The 13,610-nt window shown below is 42.1% G+C and overlaps 1 protein-coding gene across 4 annotated transcripts in view; it reads right to left on the reverse strand.

Moving 5' to 3' along the window:
• Window positions 1-13,610, reverse strand: part of TTN (titin) — a 264,646-nt gene that overhangs the window by 18,319 nt on the left and 232,717 nt on the right. For all 4 annotated transcript variants that reach the window (XM_072961229.1, XM_072961228.1, XM_072961227.1 and 1 more), the window contains 18 exons: window positions 12,762-13,058; window positions 12,072-12,659; window positions 11,680-11,982; window positions 11,267-11,563; window positions 9,610-9,897; window positions 9,198-9,497; window positions 8,625-8,927; window positions 8,230-8,535; window positions 6,350-8,116; window positions 5,724-6,017; window positions 4,742-5,029; window positions 4,325-4,624; window positions 2,164-4,230; window positions 1,759-2,061; window positions 1,325-1,630; window positions 927-1,217; window positions 536-832; window positions 99-404 (listed from right to left, as the gene is read on the reverse strand). In XM_072961229.1, the coding sequence (XP_072817330.1) occupies window positions 99-404; window positions 536-832; window positions 927-1,217; window positions 1,325-1,630; window positions 1,759-2,061; window positions 2,164-4,230; window positions 4,325-4,624; window positions 4,742-5,029; window positions 5,724-6,017; window positions 6,350-8,116; window positions 8,230-8,535; window positions 8,625-8,927; window positions 9,198-9,497; window positions 9,610-9,897; window positions 11,267-11,563; window positions 11,680-11,982; window positions 12,072-12,659; window positions 12,762-13,058 (8,901 nt within the window). The remainder of the gene's footprint in view (window positions 1-98; window positions 405-535; window positions 833-926; window positions 1,218-1,324; window positions 1,631-1,758; window positions 2,062-2,163; window positions 4,231-4,324; window positions 4,625-4,741; window positions 5,030-5,723; window positions 6,018-6,349; window positions 8,117-8,229; window positions 8,536-8,624; window positions 8,928-9,197; window positions 9,498-9,609; window positions 9,898-11,266; window positions 11,564-11,679; window positions 11,983-12,071; window positions 12,660-12,761; window positions 13,059-13,610) is intronic.

Raw genomic sequence — 13,610 nt, forward strand, 5'->3', positions numbered from 1 at the left:
ATTCATAAATTCTACAGGTTCTTGGAAATGGCACGTTGGAAAATTATTTGTAATACGGTTTTGATGGGCATTAGTTTTCTGTTTTTCTCGGAACTCACATGATGGTTCTCTGCATGAGATAAAGTTGGACGCTTCACTGGGTTCACTGTTACCAGCAGCATTTACTGCGGTCACCCGGAACTGGTAATCACAACCTTCCATCAGGCTAGTCACCTTCAGCCTGGTATCATACACCACATAGTCCTTGTTGACACGTGTCCAGCGCAAGCTCTTCTTCTCACGTTTGTCTACGAGGTAGTTTCTGATCTCATTGCCGCCATCAGATTCAGGTTTTGTCCACTGAATGATGATATGCTCCTTGCCAGCCCCGACTTCTTCAGGTATGCCAGGTTGTGATGGAATAGCTGTTTATGGTTTTATGAAAATAAAGGGATGATCAGAATTACACAAAATCACTCCTGGTGTGACTGTCCTCCCCTTCCCCTGATCCCATTACATTTCAACCACCAAGTTGTTTAAAAGTGTTAATACTCACTGAATGAGTTTCTGGCCACAATTGGCTCTGATTCAACAGGCACACCAGGGCCATATTTGTTTACTGCCCGCACTCGGAATATGTATTCGTTGTTCTTGATGAGTCTAGTAACTACATGGGATAGGGTTGGGCATTCGCCTTCAACAATCACCCAGTTGAGCCTGCTAGTCTCGCGTCTTTCCACAAGGTAGTGAGTTATTTCTGCTCCTCCATCTTCCTGAGGAAGGCTCCAGGCCAAAGTGCACTTCTCCTCTGTGACTCTGCTGACGGTGAGCTTTCCACATGGGCCAGGGGAATCTAAAACAGGTTAAGGATGAGCAAGGATGAGGATCTTTCTTTCTGCTCACGCTTGAGAATGCTATGCAAATCAAAGATCATTGAACATGCTTACCAAGAACTTTGACCACAACAGACACGGACTTGGTCCCACTGGCATTCTTAACTGTTAAAGTGTATTTTCCACTGTCGCTTCTGTCACAGAACTTGATCACAGCAGTTGCTCGTTTGCCAGTGTACTGCAAAGAGACTTTTTCACAGAGCTCTAGTTCCTTGTCTCCTTTGGTCCAGATAATTTTGGGTTCAGGTTTGCCACCAACTGCGGCATCAAGGACAAGATCCGAGCCTGCTCTGATGGTAACCAGATCACCCTGTAATCTGGCATCCAGTTCGGCTTTGGGTGGAGCTGTCATAGGCAAAACAGATGTGAGTAAACATAGGATAGTTTATTTTCACAGAAATTATGATAATTTAAAGGGAGAACATTGACTTTTTTTTTTTTTTTTTTTTTACCATATTCATCTCGGCAAGTGACGGGGCCTGTAGATTCTGATCCTTTGCTGATTACGCCTGCTGCGTTCTTGGCTAATACACGGAATTCATAGGTATCTCCTTCACTGAGAGCAGTAACGGTGAAGAAATTGTCAGATACGATGGTATAGTTGCACTTCAGCCAGCGACCATCTCCAACTTCACTGACAGGCTTTCGCTCTATGATATAGCCCACAACCTTGCTGCCTCCGTCATACACGGGGGCAGACCAAATTAGTGATACTGTTGATCTTGTGACATCTGTCACCTCTGGTCTTCCTGGTGCATCTGGAAGTGATGCAAAAATAAGGTTAAAAAACGCAACTCTGAATTCTGCTAGTACCAATAATAATGATGATGGTGGTGATTAATAATAATAATGAACAACAAATGTACCCTTAAATTTTGATACCTACCAACTGGGTTTTGAGCCATCATAGGTCTTGAAGCTTCGCTGGCTTTGCTAACACCTGCGGCATTGAGTGCATACGTTCTGAACTGATATTCCAGTCCTTCTACCAAACCGGTCACTTTGTAGTTGCACTCTAAGCATGGCACTTTGTTTTCTTTCGCCCAAAGAATGGTGTTACGTTCTTTCTTCTCAACCCAATAGCCAATGACTTTACTGCCGCCATCATGGTAGGGTTCTTCCCAGCGAATAGACATGGCATTGGCAGACACGTAGTAGACCTCAGGTCTGGTAGGTGCACTTGGTGGGACTAAATATAAACAGAGGCATCAAATGTGAATACAGTTTTAGAAAATTTAGGGGAAATATTTAAATCATAGAGACTTGGAAATATGATTTTCATTTTTCTTACCAAATGGATGCTCAGCAATGACTGGTGCTGATTCTAGGGGCTTGCTGACACCAAATCTGTTCTCTGAACTGACACGGAAAGAATATTCCATGTATTTTGTAAGATGAGTGACTTTAATCTGAGTGCGCTTGACACTGGAATTGACGAGCTGCCAAGCTGTTGTACCCGACTCACGCTTTTCAACTATGTAATTAGTAATATCGGTGCCTCCATCATCTTGAGGTTCAGCCCATGATAGGACACATGATTCAGCTGAGATAGATGAGACCTCGATGGGGCCAGTTACTGGACCTGGTCTTCCGATGACCACAACTGTGACGGTAAATGTTTTAACACCAGCTGTATTTTCCAGGGTCAAGAAGTACCTTCCAGAGTCACCTCTCATGCTGTCCTTTACAGACAGGGTGGTTCTGTCTTTTGTTGTTGTGATACTCACTCGATCTGTCTCCTTAAGTCTCATTTCTTCAAGCTTCCATGTTACTCTGGGGGCAGGACGACCACTGATTGGCACATCGATGGTAAATGTGCTTCCTGCTTTGCAAGTTATGAGCTGATTGGTAATTCCAGTGAGATCAGCAGTGGGTTCAATTTGAGGCTCCTTGATGATGACAGAAGAGAAGGCTTCCCTGGGTTCACTGTAGCCAGCGTCATTCTTGGCCTTCACACGGAATTCATATTCAGTGTTCTCAACGAGGCGCTCCACTGTGAAAGTCAGCTGTTTGGTGTGACCAGCCTCAACCCAGAAGTCAGATCCCTTTTGTCTCATTTCCAGCAGGTAGCCAGTGATTCGACTGCCTCCATCATGGTCAGGTTTAAGCCAAGCTAATACCGCAGAGGATTTGCTTGTGTCAACAACATCGAGTCTCTTAGGTGGAGCAGGCTGTTCTGTGGCTACCATTGGTTCTGGCATCTCATAGGGTTCACCAACACCATACTCATTTTCTGCAGAAACACGGAAATAGTATGGAACGCCTTCTACCAGGTCGTTGACCTTTAGGATCTGGCGAGTGCATTTTTCACTGACCACCTGCCAGCTACGGCGACTTGCTTCTCGTTTCTCTACCACGTAGTGATGGATTCGGGCACCACCGTCAAGGAGAGGGGCATCCCACATCAATGTAACAGATCCCCGCGTCACATCCTTGAAGGTAATTGGGCCAGGTGGGCCTGGAGAGTCTAGCACCTTTACCGTGAATGTGATTGACTTACTACCACTGCTGTTTTCCACGGTAAAGGTGTATTTCCCTGCATCGTTTCTGTTGCAGTTTTCCACGGTGAGGGTGCTGAAGGAGTCTGTGGTATGGATATCAGCCCGAATGCTAAGGTTCGAATCAGGTTTGCTCCACACGGCTGTTGGAGTTGGTCTACCAGAGTAGGCAATGAAGAGGCGAATACTGGCCCCAGCCCTGACAACATGAGTCTGCTTGAAGTTGGCATCGATGTCTAACTCAGGAGCTGTTAATCGGTCAACAGCTTTAATGGTGCCGGTCACTTCACAGCTGTCTCCCTTTCCAGCACCATTGACAGCACTCACCCGGAATTTGTATTCTTCTCCAGCTTGTAGATCGGTGACTGTATATCTTGTCTTCACACATGCTTCTACATTCACCTTGTGCCAGTCTCCTAAGTCAGCTTTGCACATTTCAATAATATACCCAATTATTTCCATGCCTCCATCAAACACTGGCTTGGACCATTCTAAGCTCACAGTTGTCTTTGATGTGTCTGTCACTTTGACCACAGTGGGGGCACTGGGTGGGCTGACTGGTTCTCTACATTTGATTAGTCTTGAGATGCCACTGGCAGGTCCTACTCCTGCAGCATTTTCAGCCATGACATGGAATTCATACTCATTGCCCTCGGTCAGACCGGTGACTTTGAATCTTGTCTCACAGATTGGTCGCTTGCTGATCACTTTCACCCATCGAGTGCTCTTCTTTTCTCTCCTTTCGAGGATATACTGTTGGATTTCATTGCCACCATCTGATTCTGGCCTTGTCCATGTCAGGGTAATGCTATTGCCTGTTATGTTACTAGGTTCTGGAGTGCCAGGGGCATCGGGAATAGCTGTAAAATGAAAACAAAGAAGCAATCCATTAGACACGTTTGCTTGGAAGTGAATCTTATGACATAGTACCACTTAGTAAAAATGGACACTCACTGTACTGTATTTGAGCGACCACTGGGTCAGAATCCAGTGGCCTGCCAACACCAAATTTATTAACTGCAGAAACACGGAATTGGTATTCGTTGCCAGTTATTAGTTTACTGGCAGTATAGCTGTGGCCTTCACAATTATCCTCAATTAGTGCCCAAGCAAGTCTGCTGGTTTCCCGTTTTTCAATGATGTAGTGAGTTACAGGAGCACAGCCATCATTCAGTGGAGCATCCCACCACAGGGTCATCTTCTCTCCAGTAATACTGGTGAATCTTATTGGCCCAACTGGTTCTCCTGGTGTATCTATAAGAAAAAGGTTCCAGAGTTAGTTTCTTTTCTCTCGCTCATTAAAATGTAATCAGGCATGTCTTTAATCCAGGTCCTGTAAACTGTAAGATTAAGAAGCTATTTTAGGAGTACCTTGTACTTTCACTTTAATTTCTGCCTTTGTGGAGCCAGATGCATTTTTGGCTTCCACTGTGTATACACCACGATGGTCCCGAGTAGCATCTCTAACAAAGATGCTGGTGGATCCAAGGACATCTGTTATTTCTATTTTCATCTTCTTTTCAATTTCTTCTCCATCTTTGTACCAAGTTACTCGAGGTACTGGTCGTCCTTGCACCAAAGCTTTAATTCTGAGATTCTCTCCAGACTTAATAGTGACACCATCAAAGTACTCAGGGCCAAACTCTACTATTGGTGGAACTATAAAAGAAATAGAAATAATATACATTAGTTTGGCTTAATAAAGACATAATAACCATGTTTTTCATTGGTACCATATCCTAAAGCCTGGAAGGGTAATGCTTATACTGTGTCACTAAGGGCTATTTTGAAAGTAGGACTAAATAATTGAGAACTTAGATTGTGGGGTTAAACATTTGCATATTATTGGGTTATCTCCTTTGCTGATGTCTGTCATGTTATTAATCTTGCATTGCCATTTGTAAATTGAGAAACAAAACATTTACAGATCATTTACTTCCTAATACTGCTTGTTTCTGTAGGAGGCCATCAGCTGCACTCAAGACAAGGCGATGGTTGTGCTGTTGGATCTGTGTTGTATTTTGGTAACTTCAGAAGAGATGGATAGTTCTTTTTGAGAGCTTTTCCCTTGATTTTCAGTGTCTGAAATTACAAAGCTAAAAACTCATTCCCACCTGCATGCTGTTTATTTGGAAAGGGAATGAAATAACAGACATGGTAAAAAGAATTGATACTAATTACATGTTTTTTCTCTTCATCTGAAAAGTAGAACATCTAATTCATCCACGTAACAGCCTTTGGTAATCTGTATGAGATGTTATTTCTGTTCCCATTTTACAGATTAGGGGCTAAAATATTTTTTAAAAAACATACATGCTCTTAGTGACACTGGAAATCAGTTGTAAACGCTTACCATTTTCATCTCTTGTCATAATAACGCCAGAAGACTGTGAGGGCGGGCTTATAGTTCCAACAGCATTTCTTGCAATTATCCTGAACTCGTATCGATCCCCAGGACTAAGTCCTGTAACCGTGTACTGACATTCGCTGACATCGGTAAAGTTACATCGAGTCCAGCGATCGCTCCCTTGCCGTTTCTCAATGCTGTAGGCCACAATCTTACTGCCTCCATCACGCAACGGTGGGTTCCACTTAAGTGTGATGGTTTCCCGGGTGACATCAATGTAGTCAGGAGTGCCAGGTGGGTCTAAATAAATTATATGGAAGTTAAAAGTGTCATTATTTCTATAATCAACTCTTAATCCTCAGTGGAAGAAAAATAAAGTGGATAAATCACCTGAATTCATTTTAGCCATTAATTGCAATTTTTTTTTATTGTATCGGAGTCTTAAAAAAAAGAACTCTCAGTTACCTTATTAGACTAATTTAAAATCATCTCCCTTGTTTTACTTGACCAGCTCTCTAGTGATAAGAAGATATGTGAAAAGGTGGTAACATAAAAGAAAAGCTGTGTTCGATTTGTCACTAGTACATTCAGTTGCTGAATTAAATAGATTTGAATAATTCTCAGTCACTTACCTACTGGGGAAACAGCTAAGGTAAATTTGCTTGGGTCACTAGGTGAGCTTAGGCCGGCAGAATTTTCAGCGTATACACGGAATTGGTAATCCAGGCCTTCCATTAGTCCAGTAGCTCTATATTCTCTTCCAGATATTGGTGATGTATTAAGTCTTTGCCAGAGGATGCTATTTCTTTCTTTCTTCTCAACATGGTATCCAGTAACTTCTGAGCCGCCATCATAAACTGGAGCATCCCAAGTTAGTGACATGCCATCAGAAGTTACATTGTATGTAACTGGCTTTCCTGGGGGGCCAGGAATCCTGAACTGATGTCTTGCCACAATAAGGTTTGACACAAGTGGCTCGCTGACTCCGTATCTGTTTTCTGCCCTAACTCTGAACTGGTATTCAGCATCTTTGACCAGATTAGGAACTTTGAAAGTTGTCCGGGCCACGCTCGAACACACCATCTTCCAATTAGTTTGTGAAGCTTCTCGCTTCTCAATGCTGTAACAAGTAATTTCTCCTCCTCCATCATCTTCTGGCACATCCCATGACATGATGACACTGTCAGCCTTGACTTCATCGAATCGAATGGGTCCTTTGGGCTTTGATGGTGGGCCAAGTGTGATGATTGTAATGGGAAATGAGTTTCGACAAACTGCGTTATCAAGGATAATGGTGTATTTCCCTCCATTCTCCTTCTTAGCATTCTTAATACTCAGAGTAAGTTTGTTTTCAGTTTTACTTAAACGAACACGTTCGCTCTCTTTCAGTGGCAAACCATCTTTTAACCAACTGATAGATGGTTTGGGTTTTCCTTTATAAGGTAATTCGAGGTGCACATTATGTCCAATTCTCACACTGACTTGTGCTCCAGGGATTTCTGACAGGTCAACTTCAGGTGTAATCACAAGTTCTTTCACTGTAATTGGCCCAATAGTGACACCATCACTCAGTCCTTTCTCATTTTTGGCAGACACTCTGAATTCCAGGACTGACTGTTCCTTGAGTTGGCTAACCTCTATTTCACATGTCTTACTTATGCCAGCATGTGACCACACTTGTTCGCCTTTGCCTTTCCTTTCCACAATGTAGTCTGTGATGACACTACCACCATCAAAGTCTGGCTTGGTCCAGGTCAGCGTAACAGATGTCTTTGTTGAATCTTTCACTGAGAGGTCGCGTATAGGAGCTGGTACTTCAGCAGCCTTCACTGGCTCCGTAGTGTCACAGGGTTCCCCGATTCCAATTTCATTTACTGCAAGAACTCTGAAGAAGAATGGAGTTTTCTCTGACAAATCTGTCACCTTAAAGGATGTGCTGGAACATTTGTGTGACACTGAAGACCATGTTCTCTTGGTGGCATCTCTCTTCTCAATGATGTAATTGATGATGGGAGATCCTCCGTCAATGAGAGGAGGCTCCCAAAGCAAAGTGACTGTGCCTCGAGAAACATGTTTAACCTGTAGTTTCTGGCAAGCAGCTGGTGTGTCGAGCACTTTAACATTCACAGTTGAAGACTTTGGTTGACCAACTCCATTTTCTATTGTGAGGATATATTTGCCTGTATCATTGCGAGTGACTTGAGGAATAATGAGTAATGAAGATGAATCAGTGTTTTGAATGCTGTATCTGGCGTCACTGCCAAGATTCTTCTCATCTTTTCTCCATGTGACAGTAGGAGGAGGTCTGCCTTTGAAGGGAATAAACACGTGCACATCTTCACCAGCTTTAGCTATAATGGAGGTCCTGAGAGCCACATCCAGGTCGATCTCTGGTTCCTCTATAGACATAAAATGGACATGGATAATGAATTTTAATGCATGAAAATGAGTGATTTCCTGGAAGTACTCTATTAAAAAAAATAAAAACACAGTCACACCAGTTGGTACGTACCAAGTATATCTTTAGCTTGTGCGGGTTCAGTCATTTCTATAGGTTCTCCTTGTCCAGCACAGTTTACAGCGGATACCTGGAAGTAGTAATTAACTCCGGGCTTCAGGTTAGATACCACATATTCTGTAGTTCTGACCTCTCCCTTGGCAGAGACAACAGTCCATTCCTCTTCCTCTCCTTGTCTCATCGCAACAACATATCCGGTAACAGCACTGCCCCCATCATAGACAGGTTTACTCCAGCCAAGAGTGATGGATGATTTAGTTGAATCTGCAATTCTTATCTTAGCTGGTGGGCCTGGAGGATCTGGAACGGCCATTCACAATACAGTAGTTATGTGATCATGTACAATTTGGCGACAAGAAAGAAGACACAGGTGAAGACACCACACTTACCAATAGGATCGGCAGCTTTGTAGAAGTCAGATGGTTCAGAAAATGGACCATGTCCAGCAGCATTTAGAGCACAAACACGGTACTGATAGTCACTGTTTTCTGTGAGTCCTGTCACTTTCTGTCTGGTGTCACGGATAGTCTCCTTTAGGACTTTAAACCATCCCAGACTCTTCTTGTCTCGTTTCTCAAGGATATAGCCACTTATTTCACTACCGCCATCTGCAACTGGCCTGCTCCAGACAACTGTCATTGAATTCTTGGTAATCTTTGTCACCTCTGGCACGCTTGGAGGCCCAGGTGTAACTGTTTAGAAAGGAAGAGGAAAATGAATTTAAAGGATGAACATTACTGATAAATTCTATATTTTAATCTTCAAATCCTAGCTAAGAATACTAGACTCATTTATTATACTTTCCACCTTGTGAAAAAATGATAATGAGAAGAGATATGGGGCACAAGAAAATAAAAATCAATCAAGCTCTGAAAACATCTTCATAAGCTAGCGAATAGCTGATATGTATTGTTACATTTACAAAAGTTTGATTTTCTTTTTCTGATGCAACCATGGCTCACCGAATGCATTCTTTGCTACCACTGGATGAGATTCCAGTGGATCACCAATTCCATATTTGTTCACAGCTCGAACCCGGAAGACGTATTCATTTCCTTTGATAATTTTGGTGGTTGTAATGATGCACTCTTCCAAATGTTCGGACACCATAGACCATACCACGCGGCTTGTTTCACGCTTCTCCACGATGTAGTGAGTGATTCTGGCACCACCGTCATCCGCTGGAGGCTGCCAGAGAAGAGTTATCTTTTCGGCGGTGACGGTCTTAAACTCAATCGGTCCACCTGGAGGTCCTGGTTTGTCTGTCAGTGAGAGAACAAAACGCTGTATTAGTCAATTTTAAAAGTCTTCTAATTTAAAGTGATTAAGTTTTAGGCAAACAAAATATGATGTTGGCCTGTACTCAGCACCTACCAAGGATCTGCACTCTGATGGTGGCCGAGGCTGAACCCATGGCATTCCTTAGTTTTAACTCATAGCTTCCACTATTAAGGCGATTTGTCTCTTTGATGAGTATAGATGCAAGGTCAGTGGTATTTTCAACACACACCAGTGCACTGGTTTGTAACTCTTTATCATCTTTATACCACTCAATTGTAGGCTCAGGTTTGCCAGAAATGCCAGCTCTGAGCCTCACAGATGTACCTGCTCTGTATTTGACAACTTCTGTATATTCTAGAGGCAAATCAATCACAGGTCCACCTGCAAGAAAAACAGATGAGAAATATTTAAAAGATTATAAGGATTAAAAAAATAATGGCAACAACTTCAAAGTAAGCTCCCTGGCCTTTATGAATTAACATATACACAAACAGTAGTTCTGATCCTGTACATTTACATTTAAGCTTTATAAGCCGCTCTTCTCTCCCAGATAGGGAAGAATAATGGCGAGCAAGCTTCGTACCCCAGTGACACTGCAGTAATTGCACAGGGACTTCAATGCCTTTGAAAGGTACTTTAAAGTCTCTGAGGTGTTTTATTCCAATGATAAAATGGGATACAGCAGTGAGAACATCATTGGAGAAGCTGCATTCTACATTTTCTCTCATTCTAGGTCCTCCCTCCTCTTCCTCTAAGCACCTCCTATTCTTCTTAGTTTCCCTTCCCAGTTCACTGGTATCTAAGTGGGGGCAGTCATGTTGGTCTGTTGAGTTATGAATTTCCTACTCACAGAACTCTGTACTTCACTGGACTGATTTTCTGTCAGGCTGCTTGGAACTTTTGAGAAACAGAATGAAATGTGACTTGTTTTGCAGTCTCCCAAGTACTGATGCACAGTTCACAAAGCCTGGTTCATACAGAGAAGCCCTGGGATTCCCAGCGTGAGGACGGGAGTGGATGCTTTAGCTCAGACACCATAGAGACTCCTCCTTGAAAATGGGGGACTTTTAGCAAAAGTGTTGTAGGGTGAATTCTTGTGAAGTTTTAATTTTTAAGACTCTGTTCAGTTTAGTGTGCCACTTATTTTCCAGAATGGTCAAGTATGTGTGTTTTGGGCTGACAGCAACGTAGAGAGAATTCTGCATTCTGTCTCTGGGAGTCCTCACTCTGTCATCAGTGAGCTTGATGTTGGGGAAAGGATATAAGTACTCTAAACCTCAGTTTCTCTTCTGCAAAACTGGTTAACATTAAGGCTGTTAGAAGTAGGGGAGAGAATTCATGGAAAGTACCCAGTAAATGTTAGCTACTGCTAATATTATCACCATTAATGCCTCTGTTTAGTCTTTCACTTATTTAAGAGGAATATTCTCTGGGCATTCAACCATGATTTTATTATTGACGGTGAAAATTTAAAGTAAAAATGTGAAAGCAGCAACTCATACAATCAAAGAATCATAAAAGGTTGAAGCTCGAAAGCCTTTAGCTATCCTGTAGTCTAAATCTCATGTTTTACAGTGAAGTTAGGAGGCCTAAAGAGGGGTTAAGGAATTTTCCTAAGACTCCCAGCTAGTTCATAATTTCTTATAATCTAACTAAGGTGCACAGTGAAAGTTATCCTATAGATTAGGACCCATAAGACAAAATACTAAGTTAAATTGCTGTTGAGATTCAAAGTGCTAAACGTGCTTACCGTAAGAATCGACGCAAGTAATGGGACCTACAACCTCAGATGGATTGCTGATGGATCCAACGGCATTTCTAGCAAAGACACGGAATTCATACTGGGAGTTCTGAGTCAAGCCAGAGACGGTGAAGTGAGTCTCGGTGACATTGGTAAAGCTGGCCTTGGCCCATCTGCCATCTGGAAGATCTCGTCTCTCAATGATGTAGCCTGTAATCTTGCTTCCTCCATCAAAAGCTGGTTGTTGCCATGAAAGGTTGACAGAGTTCTTTGAAATATCAGTGATACGGACATTTCTTGGGGGTTCTGTGGTAATAACAGAAAGCAGATTAGTGGCATTTATGTCATTATTTTGCTCTGCAGAAATAAGGTTTGCATTTTTTTAAGCAATCAGAACTGTCCTCCTTGTGAAAAATACATACCACAGGCATCAATGGCTAGGACTGGTTCGGAAGGATGGCTGGGTTTTCCAATACCAGCAGCATTTTCTGCATACACCCTGAATTCATAGATAAGTCCGGCACTGATCGTTGTGACTTTGAAGTGAGTTGTGCGGATGACCATTTTGTTGACTTTTTGCCATAAGACACTGTTTCTGTCTTTCATTTCCAGGTGATATCCTGTAACTGCACTGCCTCCACTGGACACTGGTTCATGCCAGCTCACGGTGATGCTTTCTCGAGTAACATGAGTGACCCATGGTGTAGATGGCGGTCCAGGTGTTGCTATAAAAGAGAGAAGTCCCATAAGTTAACATAGACATTTAAAATATTTAAAGGGAAACCTGGGATCTCAGAAAAGTTTGACAACTTACTGTATGGTAGTTTGACAGTCACACAAGCTGAATCTATGTGATCGCTGATGCCAAAGCGGTTTTCTGCCTTGATGCGGAATTGGTATTCTTCTCCTGTGGTCAGTTTCATTACTTTGATCATGGTTCTTGCAACTGTCGCAGACACTTCAGTCCATGCTGCGGTACTTGTCTCTCTCTTGAGTACAATGTAATTGGTAACCTGACTTCCGCCATCATACTTAGGAGGCTCCCATTTGAGAGTCACACTTTGTTCAGTTATATCACTAATCACAACAGGGCCAGTTGGGGGACCAGGCCTGTCCAGTACGACGATGTTAATGAAAGCTTTGGTTGTTCCACTGGAGTTGGCGGCAGTGATCTCATATCTTCCAGCATCAGCAGCAATGCTTTCTTTGAGATTGATGGTCAGGTTCTCGGCAGTAATTTCAGTATTAAATCTCATGGTTGCTTTCAGGGGGACACCATCTCTTGATAAGGTCACTTTGGGCAGTGGTTTTCCAGAAATTGGAATGTCAACTTTAAGGTTTGAACCGGCTCTAACATAGACGGTGTGGCTTGGGAAATTCTTCATGTCTATTTCAGGTGGTTCTGAAAAATAAGAGTATGGCAGATGAAGGTGAAAAAGAGTTTTTAAAAATTAAATCAATGCAAATAATTTCAAATTTTGCTTCTTTATAAAATTAGACATACCTAGCTTCTCCTTAACGAGAACAGGAAGCAGCAGCTCTCTTGGGTCACTCAGACCAGCCTGATTTTCAGCGAACACTCGGAAAAAGTACTCAGCATTCTCCCTCAGACCAGAAATAACATGATGGGTTGACTTCACCACGGCACATCTAACCCAGTTTTTCTGTCCTTTTTCTAGTGTTTCAATGACGTAATGTACAATTCTGCTTCCACCGTCATGTTCTGGCTTCAACCAGGTCAGGGAAACACTGTCTTTGGATACACTTGTTACTCCAAGTTTTTCAGGTGGGCTTGGTTTTTCTAAGAAAGTAAAACATCAGAAGAAAGGGAAGATTATGAAACATTTTCCCCCCACATGTGTTCTTCCTGCATTGTCAAAAGAAAAATTTTAAATGAAGGCCATATAGTTACTTTGATTTGAGTCTTTCTTACTTTTTGTATGACTAGTTTGGCTTCTGAACCAAGCCACACTTGCCCAGGCTTTGCCATTCCATATCATAGCATTCAAATCAAGTTGTCAAATGACCAGGTTAAATGGTAAAATTTATCCCATATTTATCATGGGTATAAAAATGAGGAATGAGATGAACAATTTTGTAAGAAATATCACGGTTTCTGCACACTCACACGATATTGTGCAGTCAAATTCAAATTCAGTTATGCTTAAACGTATATATAATATACTTAAACATATATATAAAATATTCAACATGTATTATCCAATTCCAGCTATGTCAATTTCTACTTTTTTTAATCAATGAAAAACTCTGTCAGTAAGATTTCATTTTGTGGTATATAGTGTGAATTATTTGAGGTGTGAACCAAAAGCACTAAAAATTAAATAATAATTAG

The sequence above is a fragment of the Vicugna pacos genome, chromosome 5, assembly GCF_048564905.1.
Source record: "Vicugna pacos chromosome 5, VicPac4, whole genome shotgun sequence".
Lineage (NCBI taxonomy): Eukaryota > Metazoa > Chordata > Mammalia > Artiodactyla > Camelidae > Vicugna > Vicugna pacos.